The sequence below is a fragment of the Musa acuminata genome, chromosome BXJ3-5, assembly GCF_036884655.1.
Source record: "Musa acuminata AAA Group cultivar baxijiao chromosome BXJ3-5, Cavendish_Baxijiao_AAA, whole genome shotgun sequence".
Lineage (NCBI taxonomy): Eukaryota > Viridiplantae > Streptophyta > Magnoliopsida > Zingiberales > Musaceae > Musa > Musa acuminata.
In genome coordinates this window covers 7,273,116-7,297,947 of record NC_088353.1, presented here as the reverse complement: position 1 = coordinate 7,297,947, position 24,832 = coordinate 7,273,116, and the positions used below count along the sequence as shown (strand labels likewise).

The following is a 24,832-nucleotide window of genomic DNA, read 5'->3' as shown; positions in this document are numbered from 1 at the left end:
TAAAATCGATTGAAATGCTAGGAAAGTCTAGCTACAGAGATAATATATAATTAGTCCCTTGTTTTATTGTCTAATGTTGCCATCGTTACATCCCAAAGTCTCATCTTTCCGATTGATATCCCAAAATATTGATATCCCAGCTGTGTTTGCATCGGGAAAAGTTGATAGCGGATTGATAGCGGATTCAAGATTCACGTTGTCGAGTATCAAGGAGTAAGTTACTCACCACATGCTGAACACGGATGGGGTGGATGTGTCGGGCGAGATAAACCATGAAAACAAATAGTGTCAACCAATCCCTTCTTTGACGGAGGATACTCTTCGCTTGAGCCGATGGAATGTACATTCCGTCTGCTGAATCAAATGAAATTTCAACGGCTCGGCTCCATATGTGTACCTCACTTGCATGAACAGAAATGAGACATTGAATAGGATCAAATGGAAATGAATTAGTAAAACATTCCTAAACAATTCCGTACGAGCATGAAATTTAAATATTCTATTATTTTAAAATATTATAATTCCGTGCGCACAAAAAAAAAAATTATAATTCCGCATGCAATCTTAAATTATTAGAATAGTTGTCATCTCTACTGACGAATCTACGCACAGCTTCAATATATTCGATATGTACTCACCAGATATATGTCTCTGTTAATAACCACAAACCAATCGGGCATGAATTTTAGGGTTCAGCCAGGATCAAAACTCTCCCGCAACTGAAGTCCACAGGCTTTAAGAGAAGCTACATGACCAACTGGCTGGCTGAATTCTCATAGAGGCTACCTAAAACATTGGCACATGATTTTTGTGCGTGTAAGCCATGAATATGAGATTTGATCACAGAATTTTTTACTATCAACATTTAAGATCTTTACCAGCTGACTAGTTGACATCTTCTAAATTTATCAGATGAGGTTTTGAACCATCTGATGATTGGATTTGAAAGCAGCCTCTCGTACATACAAAATCATCGGTGTGTCATGCAAGTACAAATAACAACACCCGATCCAGATGATATTAGATAGCATGTGAAAACTGAAACAAGCAGTCGTCAGTTCCCACTCTTATGCATTCCGACTATTTAACCAGTCGAACTCGGTGTTCTCTCCTTTGCTAGTCCCTCTGGCGGATGTGGCGATGTAGCGCTTCACTGCACTCTGATTTACCTCAAATATGAATTTCAGACCCCTAACCTGCAAACACAATCAAACACTGGTGAATTGATTGTTTATTACATCACACAAATGAATAAGCAACTGAATAACTGTATGCGACGAGTCACCGGCTGTAAAAGTACAGAATTCAAATTTTTAATGTCAACACAATCTAGATAACAATATTTGTCATGTTCATGAAGTTGATTCTACTACAAAGATGAGATGCAATGATGGCCTTCCCATTAGAAAGGTCTGCCTCAATTACAATCTCCTTCCATATGAATTTTAGTACTAATTTACAGAATTGGTTTGTGCACCTAGGCAGGACACTAAAGACATACGAAGTTATTTTTTTCCTAGTGGATTTTAGCACTCATGGAATATGTGTAAAGTTAGGAATACTAGCATAGCCACAGTGAAAAAAGATGCAGATGTTAATTGCTATACTTCTGCTTGGACTTCTGGCACTCTTGGGTGAAGGAGAGGAGGAAAAGAAGACCAGGAGATGGAGGATGGGAGAATGCGACGGTTGCAGCTGAGAAGAGTTCCAAGCAACCACTGAAGGCGAGTGATAGGCAGTGAGAGAAATCACAGAAGAGATACAGGATGAGAGAGAGAGAGAGAGAGAGAGAGAGACGGGCAAAGCAAGGCAAGGCAAGGCACGTGCTAGAGGCAAGAGAAATAGAGATAGAGAGAGAGATGAGCAAGGCGAGGGAGGCAAGTGCGAGAGGCAAGAGAAAGAGAGATACAGGGAGAGTGGTTCAGCTTCCTCTATAGCCTGAAGCTGTGGGCACAGTAGCAACCGCATCGAAGGAATGTCACCAATTTGATCGAGGGCTCACTGACTTTGTCTTCCCGAGGGAAGGAGTCTACAATCGAGCAAAAGAAAAAGAGTTCCTACAAAGGGCCAAGTTCAAAAGGCATAGCCACAAAACTTGGTGGATGCTTCTTGTGCGAAGGACCGCACATAGTAAGAGGGTGCCCACAAAAGCAATCACTCAATGCATTAACAACATCAATCCATCCCTCTAGATGGGACAAGGGCAAGATCGTCGCCCTTAGTTCGAGTAGTTCGGGATCCAACAACGACAATAAGAAGTCGCAAGGATCTCGAATGGGAGCAATGCATTTATTGAATGCATTGCAAGGTCAAGTAAGAGAGAACATGAAGATGAAGCAACAAAAAGCAAGGAATAACGAGTTGATATATGTGGACATCAAGCTAAATGACCAAACAACTAGTGCGTTGGACACTGGCAGTATCTACAATTTCATTGCCGATCAAGAAGCAAGACAACTTGGGTTAAACCTAGAAAAGAGCCCAAGTCAGATGAAGGCTGTAAACTTGGAGGCTAAGCAGATCTCCAAGTAAGCAAAGAGGGTCCCTATCAAAATCAGGATATGGAGCAAAAGCACGAATATGATTGTGGTGCCACTGAATGAGTTCCAAGTGGTCCTCGGAATGGAGTTCATGCACGTGGCGAAGTTGGTACAAATGTCATTCCTAAACTCCCTATGCCTGATGGGAGGCAACGACCCTTACGTAGTTTCAGTTTCTCGAGAAACCAAGGACCCACAACAAATATTGACTTTACAACCGAAAAAGGGGCGTGAAATGACGAATTAATTTTCGTGGTCGCAAAAAAGCTGGAGCTACTTGATATAGAGGTCACTCATGAACCTGTTATGGTGTCGGACGTTTTGAAGGAGTTCACAGACGTTAAGCCACCTAAGTTGTTGAGAACTTTGCCGTCACGCAGAGGTGTGGATCACCACATCGAGCTGGAGCCGAGAGTGATGCCTCAGTAAGTTCACCATACTGCATGGCCCCTCCAAAGTTGGCATAGCTTAGGAAGCAGTTAAATGAACTGTTATGCAGTGGTCTCATCTGTAGTTCTAAAGCATCATTTAGAGCTTCAGTTCTCTTCCAGAAGAAATAAGATGGGAGTCCTCGATTATACGTCAACTATCAGGCCTTAAACAAGATGATGGTGAAGAACAAGTATCACATCCCACTTATCGCAAACTTGTTCGACCAACTTGGCAAGGCGAAGTATTTCTCCACAACCTTCGATTAGGATACTGGCAAGTGTGCATAGCTAAAGGCAATGAAGCAAAGACTACTTGTGTGACCAAGTATGGAGCGTTCGAGTTCTTGGCGATGCATTTCGGCTTAACCACCGCTCCAATCATATTTTGCACTCTTATGAATCAACTGTTCAAAGAGCATCTAAACAAGTTTGTGGTCGTCTATTTGGATGATATTGTTGTCTACAACCAAATGCTCGAGGAGCATGTCAAACACATTCAAATAATATTCATAATTCTCAGGGAGAACACTTTGTTTGTGCAAACGGAGAAGTGCTACTTTGCCCAGACAAATATTTTATTCTTGGGGCATCGAATCGACGAAGGATCCATTCGAATGGACAAATCAAAAGTACAAGCTATGGCAAAGTGGCAAACACCAAAGAAGATACCGAAGTTAAGATCCTTGATTTCGTCAAAACTATTATCAGCGCTTCATAGCTAGGTACTACAAGCACGCAGCTCCATTGACAAAGTTACTAAAAGAGCAACCTTGACAATGGTCAAATAAATGTGAAGCAACATTCCAAAACCTAAAGGTTGTTGTATTATAAAACGGGTACTCAAATTGTTAAACTACGGGAAGCTTTTCGAAGTCCATACAAATGCTTCAAACTTCGCTAATGGAAGAGTACTTAGGAAGGAGGGTCACCCAGTGGCCTACAAGAGCCGCAAGCTCCACGAGACCGAGCGACAGTATCCGATGCACGAGAAGGAGATAACTGTGGTGCTCCACTATCTACAAGTATGATGGCACTACCTTCTCGGAACGTGATTTGTGCTAATAACGAAGAATATTGTGAAGTTACTTTCAAACTCAAAAACTCGTCTCAAAGCAAGCACGATGGTAGGATTTCGTGGCTAAATTTAATATGACAATGAAGTACAAACCCGAAAGAGCAAATGTCGTGACCGATGCATTGAGTAGGAAAATGGAGCTAGTGAACGTCATGCAACTGGAAGGCGGAGGCCAAGTAAATCAACTGCACTCCAACTTCCTTTCCAAAATCAGGGATGGACTGTACAATGATCCCCAAGCAGTAACTTTGATGCAATTGATCAAAGAAGGCAAGACATAACGATTTTGGGTCAAAAAGGGACTCATCTACACTAAAAGGAATAGAATTTATGTTTCTCGAAAGGATGATTTAAGGTGTGAACTCTTGAGAGAGTGTCACGATTCCCTTTGGGCAAAACTTCAAGGTATTCATCGAACGTTGGCTCTCGTAGAGAGGGCCTTCTATTGGTCAAAAATGGGGATTGATGTGGAGGAATATATTCAGACATGCGTTACTTACCAACAAGATAAGGTAGAACAATAAAAGCTGATGGGACTTTTGGAGTCGTTGCTAGTACCAAAAAGGTTGTGGGAGAGCATTTCTTTAGACTTCATATCAAGCTTATCAACGGTAAGGGTACTTGGATCAATACTCGTGGTGGTCCATCATTTTTTAAAGTATGCAACATTCATTGTTGCACTCCTACATTGCTCAACGGAGGAGGCAACTAAGTTGATGATGAAGAATGTCATAAAGTATTAGGGAGTCCCACACAATATCATCAGCAATCGAGACAGTTATTGGGACGGTTTTGGATCGAGCTATTCAAATTGTTGGGATCTAAGTTATACTTATCTATAAGCCTCCGCCCCCAAACGAATAGTCAAACAAAAAGAATAAATTCACTCCTTGAGCAATATCTTTAGCACTACATGAGTGTCAACCAATAGGATTGAGTGAAGTTGTTGGACATAGGTCAATTCTTCTACAACTTACAGCGGAGTTCTACATCCAACAAGAGCCCCTTCGAGATCAATACAGGATAGCAATCGTCAACTCCTCACACCTTGACGATCGATTATGTCGGGAGTAACCCGTTAGCATATCACTTTGCAAAGGAATGCATCGAAATGTAGATATTATCCGGGCTTATCTAAAGAAGGCGGCCAAAAATATAAAGTGGCCAGATATGGGAAGGCAATCATAGGAGTTTAAAGTCGACAACTTGGTGCTGGTGAAGCTCCAACCAGCATTACTCTAGTACACAAAGTACATAAGAGACTGGAGCGCAAGTAACGACCCTTCCCAACTATCAACAAGATAAACAATGTCTCCAACAAGTTGTAGTTGCCGACGTAGTGTCACGGACAAACTTCTAAACAGGATGTTTGATGTAATGCTTATATATATCCGTGTCTTTTGGTATGTTTATGCTTTGCACAATATGTAGAGGGACGGCCGAAGGCTTAATAGTCTCATTTTAGTTGGGTTTGGTGGCCGCTTTAAGCTTGTAAATAAAGGTTGTGTCATGTGGATACTTGTGAGAGATTTTCGGTCTGTAGTGGACTATTTTGACCCTTTGTTGTGCAACTATTCAGAGCTTGTAAAGTCTATTTGTAATTTGCATTGTCTATGAAGTGTTTTCGAAAATGTTTGCTTGTGGATCCCGAGTGAGGCGTTTTCTCTAACCTATTTTCTCTTTTGTGGGTCCTAAGAGACCATGGGAGGCTTCGGGGAGGCTGATTTTTGCAGACGGACACGCAAGGTTGCCGAACGACTTAGACAACCAACTAAGTCCGTGACAAATGGTATCAGAGTGGGACAAGCACTCATAGAAACACTTAGCATGCAAACGTGGGGGACCTAGTGGGGCTGCGTTGAGGGCAGTCAACACACGCGCGACCGTTTGGGGGAAAACGGGCATGGAGATGTAGGGAAAAGGAGTCACTCGGAGGAGCAGGCATCTGAGATTGACATTCAGAGGAATGGCCAACCCTTCGCGCAAGAGGCACCACGAGAACAGGCAAGCTTGGAAGAATGCGGAGCGCACAAAGGTTGGGATGGCTGAGTTTGAGCTACGGCTCAACGTTGACAACTATACTTAATGGTGCTCAAGGCAAGCGAGGCGCTTGGTAAAGGATGAGACCATGCAAGGTGGAATGAGTTGCTCACCAACCGAAAGAGTTGTTCAAAGCTCACAGAGGTGAGGGGAATTGCTAACTCGAAGAATTCGGTACTCATGCATGGGCTTGTACGCGGACAATGGAATGCTTGCGGCCATCCCAAGGCGGCTGAAACTCGACGTCATGGAGCATTGAAACTTTCTCTTCGGCATGTGAAAGATACGTCCATAGGAGGCTGAAGTATGCAACGAGTTCAGCATGTTGCTAGGCCTTGAGTGGTGCAGTGGGGGCTGTATTGACGTGGAGTCGCAATCTAGTAAGTGCGTTTGCAGGAGGCAAAACAATGCACAGTTTGTTCAGCAAATCGGAGTAGTCCGAAGGGGATGGTGGTCTCCGAAACGAAGAGAGATATTGCTCCAGCGGGATAGATATCCAGGAGGGATAAGTCCCGGCTCTCCAGAGGGAGAATCATGTGCAACGGACCGCACATGTTGATGAGGAGTACCTCAACAAACAACTCCACGAAGCTTAATGGACCAAGCAAGCGACGAGGAGTCGTCGCATGATCTCGCTTGAGAGAATGTATTGGTGGTTGCATTGCGAGATCAAGTGGGGGAGCGACCCAAAGCAACACAAATGAAGGCACACTTGGAGTCGATATGGAGATCAGACTCAAGGAAGGGCTGACCCGTGGAATGGTAGGCGCGAGGGCCACCATCAACTCAATGCAAAACGAGGAGAGGAGCAACTTGGGTGTAACTTAGCGAAGTGCCCAAGCCGCATGAAGGGAGCCAGCATAGAAGATGGAACATGGAGCGGAGGCACAGTGCTTTCCTTGGACAGAGGTCAAGGACATGAACTCTTGCAGAGGCAAGAGCTTCTGGACATGCACCTTATCTCGGAGAAGCATTTGATGGAGGAACTAAGGCGACTCAGCTTGCGAAGGTGAAGTTGGGTTCAGAAGGCCTTGGCACGGGGCAAGAGGACGCGAAGGCGGGTACTCTCGAAGAATATGCCACAGTGTTGCCAGTCAAGTTGCTAGGTAGGAAGCGGTGCACAGCGGAGATTGTGCTAGTAGGGGCAGAGGCCCAGGATCCAGACAATGGTGCACCATTTTCAGCGAAGTCGGTGGACTTCGGGAGCTACTAAGCGACGGACTGTCCTAGAGCGGTGCTTCATTTAGGTGTGACCAAAGAGTGGGTGGATGAAGGTCGATTGTCAAAGGAGCGAACAAAATCAAAGGTGGAAGAGACCCTGCGTTGTATTGGCAGAGGCCACACATGAAGGGATCACAATTCGAGTTCATCCCACAAGGATCAGAATGCAATAGAGATGTCACCAGGAGGCGACATGGTGCAACGGATCGTGGTGGAACAGTTCATGGCAATGCGATACACACGACATTGTCCCGTGAGGGACTAGATCATACGGAGGTATGATCGGGAACTACTGGAAGCTCCACTTCGGTGAACAACACGACGGCAAGAAGGGCTATGAATTCAAGGAGTGAAGGTCATGATACCGCAGAGGCGGGTCTTCCGTGCGTGCATCGAATTTTACGTCGGATGAAAGCCTTGGTCATCAGCATATGGGGGCTGTGTTCCACCAAGGAAAAAGTTTGAATGCATGTACCAGTGAGTCCCATGGGAGGGACTTGATCATGCAGAGGTATAATCGAAGCAGCTGGAGAGTTGGACTGCTCCAAAGCCCATATTCGCTTAAGGGAGCCCAGCAATTCAGAGGACAAGGTCAAGTAAGCGAACGTTGCTACCAAGGAAGCTAAGGAGAACATAATCGATGCAAATCCTACAACGTGATGGCAGAGGCCATGCATGAGAGTTGTAGTCTGCCTTTCCATCGACCAAAGAGAGCTGCTTGGAGAACACAGAGGTGTTGAAGCAGGGGGTCGAAAGGGGCGAGAAAGGGCTGACCCGTGGAATGGTGGGCGCGAGGGCCACCATCAACTCAATGCAAAACGAGGAGAGGAGCAACTTGGGTGTAACTTGGCGAAGTACCCAAGCCGCATGAACAGAGCCAACATAGAAATTGTAACATGGAGCAGAAGCACAGTGCTTTCCTTAGACAAAGGTCAAGGACATGAACTCTTGTAGAAGCAAGAGTAGGATCATGTTGTTTCATGGGTCCTTCATTCTGACGGAGCGGACTCATCTTGTATGGTGCCAAAGACGAAGGGAGCTTCTGGGCACATGCACCTTATCTCGGAAAAGCATTTAATGGAGGAACTAAGGCGACTCAATTTGCGGAGGCGAAATTGGGTTCAGAAGGCCTTAGCACGGGGCAAGAGGACTCAGAGGTGGGTACTCTTGAAGAATATGCCACAGTGTTGTCATTCAAGTTGCTATAAAGGAAGCGGTGCGCAGCGAAGATTATGCCGGTAGGGGCAGAGGCCTAGGATCCAGACAATGGTGCACAAATTACAGTGAATTCGGTGGACTTCGGGAGCTACTAGGCGACGGACTGTCCTAGAGCGGTGCTTCATCTAGGTGTGACCCAAGAATAGGTGGATGAAGGTCGATTGCAAAAGGAGCGAACAAAATCGAAGGTGGAAGAGACCCTGCGATGTATTGGCAGAAGCCACACATGGAGGGTTCACAATTCGAGTTTATTCCACAAGGATCAGAATGCAATGGAGATGTCACCAGGAGGTGACATGGTGCAGCGGATCGTGGTGGAACAGTTCGTGGCAATGCGATACACATGACATAGTCCCGTGAGGGACTAGATCATACGGAGGTATGATCGGGAGCTACTGGAAGCTCCACTTCGGTGAACAACACGACGGTAAGAAAGACTATGGATTCAAGAGTGAAGGCCATGGTACCGCAGAGGCGGGTCTTTCGGGCGTGCATCGAAGTTTGCATCGGATGAAAGCCTTGGTCATTAGCATATGGGAGCTATGTTCCACCAAGGGAAAAGTTCGAATGCAAGTACCAGTGAGTCCCATGGGAGGGACTTGATCATACAGAGGTATGGTTGAAGCAGCTGGAGAGTTGGACTGCTCCAGAGCTCATATTCGCTTAAGGGAGCCCGGTAAGTCAGAGGACAAGGTCGAGTAAGCAAACGTTGCTACCAAGGAAGCTAAGGAGAACAGAATCGGTGCAAACCCTACAACGTGATGGCAGAGGCCATGCATGGGAGTTGCAGTCTGTCTTTCCATCGACCAAACAAACTGCTTGGAGAACACAGAGGTGTTGAAGCAGGGGGTCGAAAGGGGCGAGGAAGCGACGATGAGTCCAGAGGGACTTAGCTACCCAAAATTAAGCATCAGTTAGAATGGAGGTGTACTCAGAGGAGTGCCACGGAGACATATCTACTGATCGTGAAGAAAAGGGATACAAATGCGAGGCGACGGATAGTAGGGCCATGGGCATGGCAACGCCATGGTACCGCAGAGGCGGGACTTCCGTGAAAGTCATTGATCCCTTACTCTCATGGAGGGAGAGCGCTTGGTCGTGAAAGGAGCCGAGGAGGTGGAGCATGTAGAGGCAATCTCCAAGTACTGAGACAAGGCTGAAGGGCAGAGGCCGAGGAACTTCGTAAGACCGGTGTCAATGAGCTTCTCATCAAGATAGCCGAAAGTGAAGGACTTCGGGTCATACAAGAGTGCATAACCAAGGAACGAAGCAGGCAGTATGCGGTGCTGTACCTTTGCTACTCAGTAGAGTAGGCGGTAGGGTTGATGGAGAAGACGGTACAATCCCAGAAGCGACCAAACCTATGAGAGAATTACTCCAAGTTGGGGTGAAAACTTCCTGCATTCCAGAAGTTCGATGGCATTGAGAAGGTGAATCACAGTAGCTAACTCAACGCAAGGAGTGCAAACACTTCAAGTGCTTCAGAAGTGTGAGCAAAGAGCAGGCGAAGGCCAGTAACCAGCTCGATGCATGGAGTACAACCTCGAGGAGGCGAGCGAAGTCAAGTAACCTTTGCCTTCTCAACTCTTAAGAGAATGGGTGAAACCGAGTACCCCAATCCTCTTATCTATGCAGCAGAGGAGCTCTGCATATGTTCAAAGACCCTTCGAAGATAATGGAAGACAATACTTGTCAAATCCTCACCAACGGTGATCAGTGTTACTGAGAGTATATTGTCCGCTTCATTTCCAAATGAAATGCCAATCGAAAGCGGAAGTGATGCGAACCTACTTGGATGTGACAACTAAGTGAAAGAAGAGTCAATGAGCAAATTTTGTGGAGGAATGACTCAAAACTTCAAAAGTTTGCGAGAAGATGCTCGTTAAAGCTCCAACAAGCATATACCCAGTTTAAGCAACATGAGGCATTTGAGAGACTGGCGCAGTAATGATGGTCTTTTCCTTCATCTAGGGGATCCGCAGAAATCAAGGATCAACACAACTCAGCCAATCCCACACCAGAGTCTTGGTGAGTTGAAGCAACATGGCGGATCAAAGGTTCGACTACTCAAAAACAGCAGTGGAGAGCAGCTAGGAGCCAAGAGGCGCATTGTAGCTAGAGCAGAAGATTGAAGACTCAACAAAGGTGAGGAGTTGCAGTGTCGACAAAGGCTTCAACGAGGACGTCGAAGGAATAAGTGGGGGATAATGTCACGGACAAACTTCTAAACAAGATGTTGGATGTAATGCTTATGTATGTCCGTGTCTTTTGGCATGTTCATGCCTTGTACAGCATGTAGAGGGGCGGCCGAAGGCTTAATAGTCCCATTTTAGTTGGGTTGGTGGCCTCTTTAGGCTTGTAAATAAAGGTTGTGTCATGTGAACACGTGCGAGAGATTTTCGGTCTATAATGGACCATTTTACCCTTTGTTGTGCAACTGTTCAGAGCTTGTAAAGTCTGTTTGTAATTTGCATTGTCTATGAAGTGTTTTTCAGAGATGTTTGCTTGTAGATCCCGATTGAGGCGTTCTCTCTAACCCGTTCTCTCTATTGTTGGTCCTAAGGGACAATGGGAGGCTTCGGGGAGGCTGACCTTTGCGAACGGACACGCAAGGGTGCCGCACGACTTAGGCAAAACCAGCTAAGTCTGTGACACAACGGGGAAAAATAGATCAAGTACTTGGTGAAGTGGTGAAAGCTTCCCCAGACAAAAGCCAGTTGGGAGCCTGAAGACACACTGCGACACAAAGAAGCAGTCATCAAAACCTACCAGCAAGCGTCGATGAGGGCGTCGATAGTTTAAGTGGGGAGAATGTTACGGACGGTCATCACGCACCCGCAATGCCTCCGTCAACAGACCGTTCGTCGCTTATTATTTACTTGTATATATGTTTGACAACATGTTTTCTTTTGGTTTTGTGTATTTTTACTTGAAAACTATGAGCAACAAGAGTTTGCACTACTGCAAAGCAATCGGTCACCACAATGGGCAAAACTACCCTAAATGGCTCAGTTTTCGCATGTCATGGCTTGTTTTATGTAGCTTGCGGTGTAGTGCAAAATGTCAATCATTTCAACACCCTAGAATCACCGGGTGACACAGGGCTGGATAGGGGTTTAGAGCAGTATTGGGTGTTGATTAGATTCACAAGTTCGGACGTAAAGCCTATGGAAACTTACCAATGCAACCGACACCTAGTAAGCAATCATTTATGGACTTGAGACTGTCCATCCTCTCTTTTCTCTCTTGCACACTAAGTGTTTGTCGAATTGTTTATAAAGTTGCCCTCTTTACAAGATGTCGGGACTTGTACACCGCTTGTTTTCGAAATTAATCAATTTGCTCTTTTACAGGTCCTTCAAAACCTAAGCAAGGTTGCAAATAGGCTGACCCTTTACAGGCGAAAAACATAAGGATACCTTATGACTTAGGCAATTCTAGCTAAGTCTGTGACAATTAGTCAGTGATACTTGGGCTCTTCCTTTTCTTCAAGAAATCCAATTTTGCTCAATAATTCTATCAGTTATATAAGCTTCCCATGTGTTGATGACAATCTTTGAAGAAACTCAAGAAAACAATGTTTATGTACGTGAAGATGCTCTAAAGAAATAATAGTATCTCCTTAGATAAACCTTCGCTTCATCTAGAGCATAGCCAAGCCCAGGACATTGCTTAAACTACATAATTCATTACTCTTTGATTGGATTACTGCTGATACTAAGTTATCATCTTGTTTAACAAAGAAAATTGGTATGCATTATATCCAAAGTAGATGCTTGACTTGACATGCCTCAAAATCACTGATTTCAGTAACCTCAAACCTGGCTGTTGGCATGCAATGAATGTGAACTCAATCACTCATGATAAAAACTAACCAGAAAGCATTATAGTCCATAAGAAATATGTAATACTACTGCTGCTGTTGCTACTAGTACTACACCTGGACCACAATTATCAATGAAGACACTATTCTTTATCAAAAAATCTATGTCAAAAATAGAAAAAGAAACTTGCCTCAGAAAAAACGAAAAAGAAGAAGCTCATACCTCAATCAAAGAACTAGAACTTAAAACTATCCGTTTTCTGGCTGCTACCTCCTTGCTATTGACAAATATAGAACACTTGCCTGTGTTCTTTAAGAGAAAGGATCCGTCTTTGTCCATCTTAATGATTGCCTAGAGAAGAAATAAAAAGCAATATTGATATGGGTGAACATCAAAACAGTTAAGAAGCCAAACAGATATTTCAATTGCAGACTTTGGCTAATTTACAATGCAATATGCCGAAAGCGAATAAAATTGTACCACTAAAATGCATAAATATTGTAACAGTTGGTACCAGCACAATCCATTCAAAACGATGGCTGGGATCACTATCAGGCCTAGATTTCAAACCTTGACTAAGTTGGAGGCTTTATATTGCCCACAATAGTAGGTAATGATGGTAGTTTTAGTACTCAATGGTTACTCTCGTCACACTCGTACCCAATCTAGCAATATGTCAGTTAAAGTTGTAGTTGTAGCCACCAACCTATAACTTGATGGGCAGTGTAGCTCAATTATTGCTCAATTGATCCACAATCAGAACACAGTGTATCAAGTATCAAATAGCACTACCAGGCCTAGATTTTAAACCTCGACTGAGTTGGAGACTTCATATTGACCAGAACAGCAGGTATTGATGGTAGTTTTAGTACTCAACAGTTATTCTTGTCACACTCATACCCCAATCTAGCACTACACATCAGTTTAAGTTGTACTTGTAGCCACCAACACAACTTAATGGGCAGTGTAGCTCAATCATTACTTGATTGATCCACAATCAAAACACAGTGTATCAAATATCATGAGAGCAATATCAAAATCATCGCAATAACATCCAGCCACAATATCCTGTCAAGGCACTATGTAATCCATTTTGGTATTAGTAAGGGCCCCACATTGACAAATTATGGGTTGTATCATAAATAACTCATGTAACAAGTACTTATTTAACATCTTGAAAAGTTCGTATGTTGTTTCGATATATGATTATATGTCCTAAATGCGTATGTTGATTCATTAGGCAACCATATGTAAAAAAACTAAGCTTAGTAAAAACTCATGTATCAAAACAAATCCCACCTTCACCACTTACCCATGAAGGTGGGATTTGTTTTCATACATGAGGACTTAAGGCCATTGCAACCATCTCTATTTTCTGATGAGAGACCATGACAGCTTGGCACAGTGCAGCTCTAGAGAATATTTTGGAAATTGTGAATTTCTAACAACCAATTTATAACTCCAGTATGAGTAACATGAATCACTTGATGAACCAAACTAAGCAAATGGCACTCGCTCATGCTGGTGCCTCATGCTCTGCTGAGAATTGTGGCATGATTTTCAGAATATGACAACAAATTCTTGTTAAATAAGCATTTTATCTTTTATCCACTAACATGTGAAAAATTAACTTTACAAACAATATGAATGCATTATGTATTCTTTAAAATGCTGAGAATAATTTAACAGGAACAATTCTAGTGGAAACAATTTCTACATCATGAAACATAAGAGATATTGGTTCAAAATCTACATTTTTCTGTAGTGACACAGAGAACTTCATGTGACCACTATCACACAGCAGCAGAAGGAAAACTAGTTTCAACCACTATTTCAGGATAGAGCATTGTCGACAAGGAAACCGCCTAAACCCTAAATTCTGCATGGCTGCTCGATGGCCAATTGTTATGAACGATAAGTACCTAAAAACATGAAATCACTGTTCACAAAACAGGTTTTCTGCCTTGAACCCAAGAGAACTATACCAACAAAAGCTGGGAGATGTATGCGTAGAAAGAAGTATCTAAAGATACACTGGGGTCTCAACTGCTAAAAATAGATAGAATATAAGCATGAACGCTTAAAATTCAATGAGATCTGCAGTATTTGAAACTAAAGGACTTTAAAGAATCGAATATTTAAAATATATTAGCCAAGAAAATCAAATTCTTATAATTAGCATAAATAACTTATAGTAGGCAGGCGGTTGTTACCTGGCGTCGAGATATTTTATTAGCATGCCCTTCTTCTCTCAAGTCAATATCAACTTCTACATCATCTGTCCCTCTTCCAAGTGATACCTTCATATCAAGAAAAGCATGATATATGATGTCTTAGAAAAAAGATAATAAAGTAATAATTTCAAAAGATGTATGAAACTAATCTATAAAGCACACAACCTTATAAAAACAATGGCATAGGTCTTTCTTGAAAAAGCAGATGTAGTAACAATTAACACTAGACCACTTCTACTGTCAATGAAGACAAACAAATTAAAAGATCAAAGAATAGTCTAATTGATATCAAAAAATAAAAATAAAAAAAATGTTTAAATCCAAGTATTGATTCTCAATTAATTGGATAAGTGTCACTATATAACCAACAAATTTCCTTATATGTTAACATCAATGTAGACTAAAATTAGCTAGGGTTTTACAGAAAACAAGCAGGCCGTGAAGTTGGGTCATTTATATCTCTATTACATCACAACTTGTTCCCATTATGACAATAACATTCCACATCCTCTTGATTAAGTTTGTAAAGTTCTATTCAGTCCCAACTGATGAAATGAAAACCAGCATTCTGTATCCCTCTTCTTAGATGCACGGGCACTAAACATATCTAATGATTGTTTCTCTTTTATTACTTCTCGAAATTTTATTCACTTTACTGGGGAATTATGTTCATTAGCTGAAGAATTTTGTCATGTCCCCTTATTTCTAAGTTCTTTTCCAAATCTAGGAGACGATATTTGTTCTATGATTGCACGAGCTTATTCCCCCAACCTCATTGACCCTCCTCCAAAATCACAGCTCTCCTTCATCTTTCAAGGTATTCTTGTTATGGTCAGGCCAGTATCGCTCCATACCAACACAAGGCACACTGTACAGTGTACGAGCACCAAACTGGTCCAACCAGCAACTGGGTGTACCAACACAAGGCACACTGTACAGTACCAGTACCAAGCTGGTCCAACCACCAACTGATACCAGGATCAGACTCAGATTTTTAATCTTTGCTAAGTTGAACCTGCACCAGATAATTACATGGCAACATGGTGCATCAAGTCTAATATAACAACAATTATATGTGTGGTTATGTAGAGATAAACAGCATAATTGATGTAAGTTAAATTCAATAAAATATCAAAGTAAAACTAAATGTCTATATTGTCAATCTTAATGTCTACCTCAGTTTTTTTTATGAAGTACTTCATACGGCGCCCATAAAAAACTGCAAAAGCACCATGCGATAAAATTTTTCTATTCATATAAGCCCGGGCACCTTGCTCCAACCTCATGATGGCCTTCTTACTATGAACAGGCTGATAGAGTGACACTGATCACACAAAGAAGGAAAAACAGAAAAGAATAAAGTCAACACAGCACATTCGGAGCAGTATGCATAACAAAAGCATCTAGCAACAACAGTAAAAGCTTTTCATACGTACAATATGTGGCTGAAAAAGCAAAAAGAGTAACTTAAAAAATCCATTTAACCGTGGCATCTATGACATTAATTTAAAAACGGTTTAGATGGTAAAAAGAATCTTCTTATGAAATGACTTCTTGAATCCAGAGAGTTCTATACTTCAAGACCATACGAAATCATCATTTTAAAAAAAATTAACCTTAATGATACAGAATTGATGATTCGCAAAGTCAGTTCACCTTCCAACTGATTGTGAAGGATCAAAATAAATCCTCCCCTAATTCCCTGTATAAACTAAAACATTATAAAAGCCAATAAAAATGGCAAGTATTTCACAATAAGCAGTACTTGGCAACCAATTGAATATGTACTTGACAAAGAAACCAAAATTAATGATTGAAAAATCTGAATATGCTGAGTGACAGCAATCTAGCCAGGGATTCTTTGCAAAATTTGAAGAACACAAACCCATTGTTGTATTAACAAATGTCTAAATTAATTATTGTGTCAGTTGGGAACCTCAAAGGTTCCCCAGGACAATCATTAGATATAAAACCTCATTAGCATAGCATGGGAGCAAAATACCACCTCCTCACACCGATACATCACTTACACATGTGAATGGCTACAAAACTTGGAACTAACTTTCAACTCTAAGTGCCGCTTCTTTCTGTTGTACAAGCAAATTAGGAATGAAAATAAAGAGGTTAAAACCAGGATAATGCATGAGAATAAGTCTTGGTAATTACATATCACCAAGTAATAAATACCATAGATTTATGTGCCAATTCATGATGACATGGTTGCAGCAAGAAAATCCATGTATGCTGGTATGTGAATCATGCATTGGCCCAGCGCACAGCCAGGCTTGGCCAGTATGAACCCCATGCCAATCCATGCTAGTTGACAAGCATCATGCTGATAAGTCAGGTGCATAATGCCCCATGTCACTAAATCAAAACCTGGCCTAACGGGACCAAACATTCCAAGTACTGCATCCAGTGTGGCAGTTGTGTTGGTTAGTAAAGAGAATAACTGAATAAGTGCAGTCTAATCATATTACTTATGTAACACCCCGATTAGTCCCACATCAGAAGTGGGCAAGCCTAAGATTGATTGGCTTATAAAGATTTGATGAGTGTACTACTATCAACTTCAGCTTAAGCATTTTGGTCAGTGGTTTAGACCAAACGAAGTTGATAGACCAGTTAACTATCAAGCCTGGATCGTGACATTTGGTATCAGAACCGACCTAGTATTTGAGCATGGTAAGGGGGCTCAAGTAGGAAAGGGTAACCCGTAAATGGAGTTAGAGAACTCATCACAGCATGAAGCGACCACTGAGCTATATCTCACATGAACCATGCTACGGTTTGATCTAAGCTTGCTGGGCCTTGACGAGGACGTCAATCACTTAAGTGGGAGCAATTATAATACCTTAATTAGTCCCACATCGAAAGTGGACAAGGTTAAATTGACTTATAAGGGTCTAATGAGTGTACTACTATTAACTTCGACTTAAACATTTTGGTCAGTGGTTTAGGCCAAACGAGATTGATAGGCTAGTTACCTATCAGGCCCCGGTTGTGACAACTTGTGTCTGATTGAATAATACAAACTACAGAATGTATTCAGCAACCAAATTTGTATAGAAGCATTGAAGTTTCATAAAAACAGACACATACTGCAAATAAATGTATGTCACATGTAACAAACCATGGAAGGCAATATCTTTTATATACTAAACATTGTAGCCAATATCTGCAAGATTACCTTCCTTCGTGAACAGGCAAGACTCTTGATCATGTGGACCCAGGTCCATATCAAGTATCTGCAAAAAAATAATACATAGAATAGCCATATTTTACCTCTAGGTCAGAATTAAAATTTTTGAAGTAGGTAATGATAAAAAAAATCAAACCAAAATTTCAACTAATCAAAATGAGTGAATTTACCAGCGCTTCAACGTCAGAGAAGTTTGGTACATCATCTTCACTGTCAGAAATTTGAAGCTCCTGATCTGAAGTTGAGATACCTGGAAGGGGTTGTGAAAGATCCAAGTTGGACAAAACAAGATCTGAATTGAATGAAACACATTTATCTATTGTACCTTGCATATCAAGTTCGCTTTTACAACCATCAGCAGTATTTGAGGTGTAAAGTTTAGCATGATCGGATAAAGGTGCTGCTGTACCCAAAGATGGATTGACAGAGTTATCAAATTTGTACTGCTTTTCCGAATCAGTTACAATTTCTTCCTTCATTAGAGCACCTGCCACAGAGTGCAATGCAATGGATTGTAACATGCATGACTTTTTATCTTTAGCAGCAAGGCTTGCATCTCTAGAGACTCCAACCCTTTCAAAGGAATTAGCTTCTAGCCTACAATCATCAGTTGAGTTCAACAATCCTCCTTTGGGTAATGCAGAAGGCACTTTTGTGAACGAAGAAACTAGAGGTTGTGCAATTGGCATATGTTCCTCCTTTACTTTGGTTACATGTAGTAAAGGGCACTTTCCATCAGTAGATGGTAGCTTAATAGGGGCAGGAAACTGCGCCAGCAGTTGCGTAGGTAAAAGAACATCATCATTGCATGGAATTTCAGGATCCTCGGTATTCAATGTGCAAATTAGAAGCCCTTCAAGAGGTTTAACAGTATGAGACACTGCTGAAGATGCAGTTGGCACATTTTCTCTAACACACACAGTTAAATCATTGTCACAGAAAGAACCAATCTGATCACAGTTTTTGTTGGTTCCTTCTGATTGATCCCCCTCAAATATCACAGCACTAGTATCTACATTCTCCATCTCTTTTATGTCACAATTAGCTTGATCATCTTCATGTGTATCACTAGGAGAACTCAATAAAATGGAGCTTAGACCATTTAAGCTGGATTTGTCTCCAATATCTTTCTCATCCATATCCATGAAGATGATATCCTCATCATCAGCAAACTCCAAGAAAGCACCAGAGAAGTCCATCAGGTCAGTTTCTGATATCATTGTTGGGCTATTTAATCCAACATTAGATATTCCTTCACCTATATTGGCTTCTGATGACATGTTATGGCATCCTGCTTTGTTGATATGATCATCAATGGCGAGAACCTTTTTATCTTCAAGATGCATATTCATCAGCATACTTTGTGAGGATATGTCTGCCGTTCCTGAAAGAGGATAAGTTGTGGTAGATGAACAACCAAGCTGATGGACTATATCCCCACATTTGGGAACATGTAAACTTGTGTTATTGATTTTTTGAACACCATCGTAATTCTCATTTTCTGAAGCAGGACTAGATAGGGGTTTCACTTCTATGACTTTGTCGCCACATGAATCATTAATAGGCAATGGCTGAATTGGCTTATTTTCATTAATATCTTCAGATGCATCCAGAGAAGGAAGATTCTCCTCAAGAAACTGAGAAGGATCCTTCTGTACATCTCTAAGGAACTGGGGAGGAGGACTTTTCTGTATGTAGTCATTTTCAAAGGACTGCTCTGCAGCATTTAACTGTTCTTTGTCAACTAACTCAAGGGAAATATTTTCTTTAAAGTCATATAGATATTCTTTGTCTACTATTCCATCTGGGCATTCATCTTCAACAGATCCAACATACTCAGAATGAAATGCATGGTGACAATTGTTACCACTGGCAGTAGCAGAACCAAATTTAAGCATTTCAGGGAAGATATGTTCATTGTCATAGCCAGTTTCTTGATATCCGTAACAACTTAAGATTCGTTCTCCTGGACAAATGTTATCAGCTTGTTGCTGATCCTGAAGGTTTAACCGGTCTCCACCGCCATAAATGCTGTCACTAGCAACATGTGGATAGTGTGCAAGGAAACCAGGATTGCCAGAATTACAAGGCTCACTTCTGATACGTTTTCGCCTGGCATGGTAATGGCTTCTTATGCTATCTCCTTTCCGTTTACCAGACACAGAATACTTTCCTTTCAAGTTGCAATTTCGGTTACCTTTGGAAGGATTGGACATAGAAACTTCAATTTCAAATTCAATCATGCGAGCAGATGCCTCTGCTGAGGTATCAGAATCATAGAGGAGAGAATACCAACGGTCCTGCAGTTCACGAAGAGTGAACCTTCGGGAAAAGCATACTGCACCTTTAGCCAATGACTCCAAGGAAGCACCAGCCTGCAATAAAGATCACCATAAAGAAAAACAAACTTCTTTCCTAGAGATGTTACTGGAACTTAACCAAGTACAAAAAGTAAGCAAATTAGACATAACAAGCACTATAACAGATGTGAAATGCTGCAGGACATATTAATCACTTCAAACTTCCAGTTTGAAGGATGGAGATTTATGCGAAAGTCAAATTAGGTAATCAAAAACTTAATCTACATATCCATGAAGTTTGAAGGATGGAAATTTATGCCAAAGTCAAATTAGGTAATCAAAAACTTAATCTACATATCCATGACAACCTAGATGCCACAAATTATTAACTTAAAAATCTGGAGTTACAAAATACAGGACCAAGTTTCAAGTTACAGCATGCAGAGGCAAGGATGCATACTTTGACTCTCCCTAGACCCCATTTTGTCGGTAGTCTTGCTTCCCTTTTAAGATAAAAATGAGAAAGATTCACATTCTTTGCACTTTAAGCCTACTAATGAAAGTAACGTGTTACAAAAGAAGACTTTCATGTTTCTAGAGGAGAAAAGTTGTTTGATAGTATGATCCCAAATAAACTGAAATGGATTGTTTGCAAATCTGCTATAGATTAACCATTTCTTTATGATGTGATGATTTAATAAAATAATAGAATAAAGTAAAACAAATACAAATATATACCATTGCCAAAAGTTAATCCAACCAAAATTAAACTTCTGACTTCCAGGAAGCATCTTTCTGTAAAGCACTTCTTCAACATAAATTAGACAACTGTTGCATGTACCAAATAGGGTCGCAAACCAAGCCAAGCAAACTAAAATGTTGGTCAAACTTGACAATACTAGGAAAGGCTATTTATTGGCCTAGGAAGCACATGTACAAATGCCTAACCAATGTGGTTTTATAAATAACTCAACATTTTGAACAACATTCACATAGGTAGTCATATTATTTGTCTTATCATAATTCATATCTATTTGTTTCTCATGATCATGAAACCTTTTAGGACTAAACATTCACTCTCAACACCTCTGGCTCAACAAATTTTCCAATCAATCACTGGGTGTTGACTTACAATGTTTACTGGTTGAAAATTTTAGAATGGGCCCCACAATAATAGCAGTTAGTGTTGAACCCTATCCTTTAGTTCAAATGAGGTGGTCAATGTTGCATCCTATCACTCCAGTTAGAATCCATCCACCCTAAATAAAAAATATCTAGATTGGCAATAATATATGTAGTAAGAGCCAGTGAATGTTGTACCGCCCGAAACGGTATCGTACGGGTGGTACATACTGAACCAGGCGTGGACCAATACATGGACCACCCCGGTTTCGGGCAGTCCGTTTATTAAGGCAGTCCGATTAAAATAATAAAAAAATAAAAAAGTGATGAGCCCCAATCCATTTACACGTTCAAAAAGGAAAGAAAAAAAAAAACAAGTTCGCGAGCCCTCTTCTCGCATACGATGCTGCAGCGGTGCTACCTCTTCTCGCCATTGCCACTTCACCACTGTGATGCTACCACTATCGCTTCGATGCTCTCACTGCTTTCCAGGTACACTACCGCTGCACTCCTCTTCTTTCTTCTTCTTCCTTCTTCTTCCTATGTTCAATCATCACCCCTTTCTCTTCGCCCTATTTTTCTTTCTCATCAAAACATCGATACCCATCGATGTACCATGTGTTGGTACATTGGTATAGAACAATACATCTCATTCCGACAGATTGCCGAAACGGGTCCAGTACCCGAAAAGGCAACCCTTGGTAAGAGCTATGGACTACTTCAAGAACTTGTTTTGGGTTGTAGGGTATAACACAGATGCCATATTATGTTAGAATAGAACAACGAATTATGACGTTAATATGTAGATGCACTATATCACTGTGACGCTAGTAAGGTTTAATCCGGAAACTAACATGCACTAGTCTGTTAATCTCTTTGCAGTTATATCCTACAATCATATCTCTTCAAAACTCATCAAACAAGTTATGTGAGTTCATCATTAAGACAACCAAACCACAAACATGTTACACTCAATACTATTCTGGTATAAGTTCTTAATAATGAAAAAGGTGCTTATGCACGTGAGCAAATATTTAATTTAAATGTTCCCCTCAAAGATACGGTCGAGAAGGCGGACTGTGCAGGAGGATCAAGCACAACTGCAGAAAGGAAGGGATGCACAATAAGGAATGGAACAGAAAATTCCGCATGTAAACAGCATGTTACTTCCATCCTAACCTTTTTACAATTATACCATTGACACCACCCCAGGGGTTAAATTTAGGCCTTTCAACAGGTTATCAATGCATAGAATAGCAAATAAATCACAAAAAAAATCATCGTTTTATCTTTTAAGCGTACTACACGACTCTACTCCGATCTTTGTCTTCTTCTACCGCGAATTGTCGCCGAATCTCTCGATTTGGGGCGGAATTCGATGCTTTTCAAGCAAACAACGATAGGGCATCCAAATTCACAAGAAAGGAGAAGAAGTGGATGAAGTTGTACTTACTTCGACGGCGTTCTTGAGCAGGAAGTCGTCCTCCGGAATCCACTTCGTCAGCGTCGCGAGAGCTCCCATCCTTGGCGGTCTCCAACGAGGAAGGGAGGGCGTCGGAGCGTAGTTTAGGGTTCAAGGTCTTCAGTCTCGAGTGAGCGGCAGTCGGGCTGCGTAGGGCTCGGACGCTCGTTCTCCCCACTAGTGGATTCGGAGTCCGAGTTCTGGGCCGGACCCTAAACAATGCTCGTAAGTCTTAAAACGATAGCGGGGCCCACAATTATGGACCAATGGGAAGATTTCTTATCTATTTCGTGGCTCGGCCAACACATGTGAGCCGAACGTTGGTGGGAGATTAAGTCAGATTAGAAACAACATCGAGTGGGATTTAGTTTGAAATGCCTTTAATTAGGTTTTGGTATCACTGAATCAGACACGTAGGAACTCAAATCGGATTCAGAAAGGATATGTTTTATGGGTACCCATCCATTATTAAAGAATAATGATAGGCCACTATTTGTTTTTAATTCGATTTGTGTAGTATTAAAGTATGAAGGTAAGTATTTGGATTATTTTTATTGATTCATTCCATTGGATTGTTATGTTTAGTAAGTTATTGTATAAACGATAGATCTCAAATCCGACTGTGAAGATCTTATATATTATTTAATGTAATAAAAAATTATTATTATTATGATTAGTATATTATTATATAAATGATATATCTTATATATTATTTAATATAATAAAAAAATTCTATGACCATCATTAATATTATGATCCCTATACTTAAAAAAAAATACATTCACATTACTATAATTACTAAAGTGACGCCATCCATTTACAAAGGTTTTATCAACAAAAACATAAAAATAAAAGATAAAAAAGATAAGTTTAATGTTTTAGTTAGTGGTGATGGATGGCAACGTCGGTAGGGGCTATGGGTGGCTATTGTGGATGAGAAAAGCGATGACGAGAGATGATGTCAAGTAGCTCTTTCTTCGTTTAACAACTATATCGACGTTGATGCAGAGCGACGAAAGGGTTGCTTAGCAATTATGTCGATGATTGGTACGATGATATACTCAGTATCAAATTACGGGGACCTACATTTTTCTATCGCCACTAGATACATTCATCGAGAGCTCGACAACCGCTTACTTGTCAGCCTTCTAGAGCTTTCCTTCCCCGTTGACAACAACCACGGTGAATAAAACTCCTCTTTCGATGAGCTTCCCATCTCCCACTTTTCATGCCCATGTCAAAAACTAATACGATAATGGAGGGAATGGTAGGAGCTTTGATAACCCTAATTTCAAGTTGAGCGATTCACCCAACGGCCAATGCTGAGATGATCGCCACCATTTGTGTCAACGATAATGCAGTTGCCGAATGATGAAAGTGCAGTCAATGCAAATGTTGAGTAGCCTTTTCGCTGCTTGGCAATTGTGTCGATGCCAACGCATATGCAAAGCGATGAAAGAGCTATTCAATAATTGTGTCGATATTGATGCGAATGCAGAGCGATCCTCACCTCTTGATGTCGCTCTCCTCATCCACAACAACCACTCGCAACCCTTAGTGGTATCGTCATTCGTCACCACCAATTGAAATATTAAAATTATATTTTTATCCTTTATTTTTATATTTTCGTTGATAAAACTCAGAATAAATGAATTTAAATATTTCACTTCGTAATTATAAGGATGTCAATATAATTTTTAAAATATAAAATTAGGATACTAATAATTATATAAGATTAACTATATAGGATAATATGTAATTAATCCATATTAGAAAGGACGGAATACTTGACTGTCAGCCCCATCCAGAGATACAAGTCAGCATATTCATAAATTTTGTTTTTGGAGAGTTAAGCAGATTCATAAATTTTGTTTTTGGAGACTATAACTGTACAAAATTCAATCCATATCTTGGAACATAATTGTATAGATCATACAGCCATACTAACAAAAAATAACAAGATTAATTTGACAAAATTGCCAACCATAGCATTAAAAAGTAAAGTTGCTGAAAGCTTGTTCTTTTCGTTGTGAGGTCACCATAAAAGCATAAGAATCGGGAAAAAACTAAAAATAAACAGAACAGAGACAAGAAAACCCCAAGATTTACATATCTATGAGCAGGGGCTAGACCACAACTGTACCAATTGCTATTGATACAAGA

The 24,832-nt window shown here is 41.0% G+C and overlaps 1 protein-coding gene across 2 annotated transcripts; it reads right to left on the bottom strand.

The window, feature by feature from the left end:
* Positions 1–830: 830 nt before the first annotated feature.
* On the bottom strand, positions 831–22,861 carry LOC103984986 (uncharacterized). 2 transcript variants are annotated; one of them, XM_009402584.3, is made up of 8 exons: positions 22,661–22,861; positions 18,111–20,160; positions 17,956–18,035; positions 17,774–17,831; positions 15,759–15,907; positions 14,563–14,649; positions 12,572–12,700; positions 831–1,196 (listed from the first exon to the last, which is right to left on the bottom strand). In XM_009402584.3, the coding sequence occupies exons 1-8, from the start codon at positions 22,727–22,729 to the stop codon at positions 1,068–1,070; spliced, it is 2,751 nt and encodes a 916-aa protein (XP_009400859.2). In that variant the 5' UTR covers positions 22,730–22,861; the 3' UTR covers positions 831–1,067. The 2 variants fall into 2 exon arrangements, with proteins under 2 accessions (XP_009400859.2, XP_009400860.2); XM_009402585.3 differs by having other exon boundaries at positions 17,956–18,020.
* Between the last annotated feature and the right edge of the window lie 1,971 nt (positions 22,862–24,832).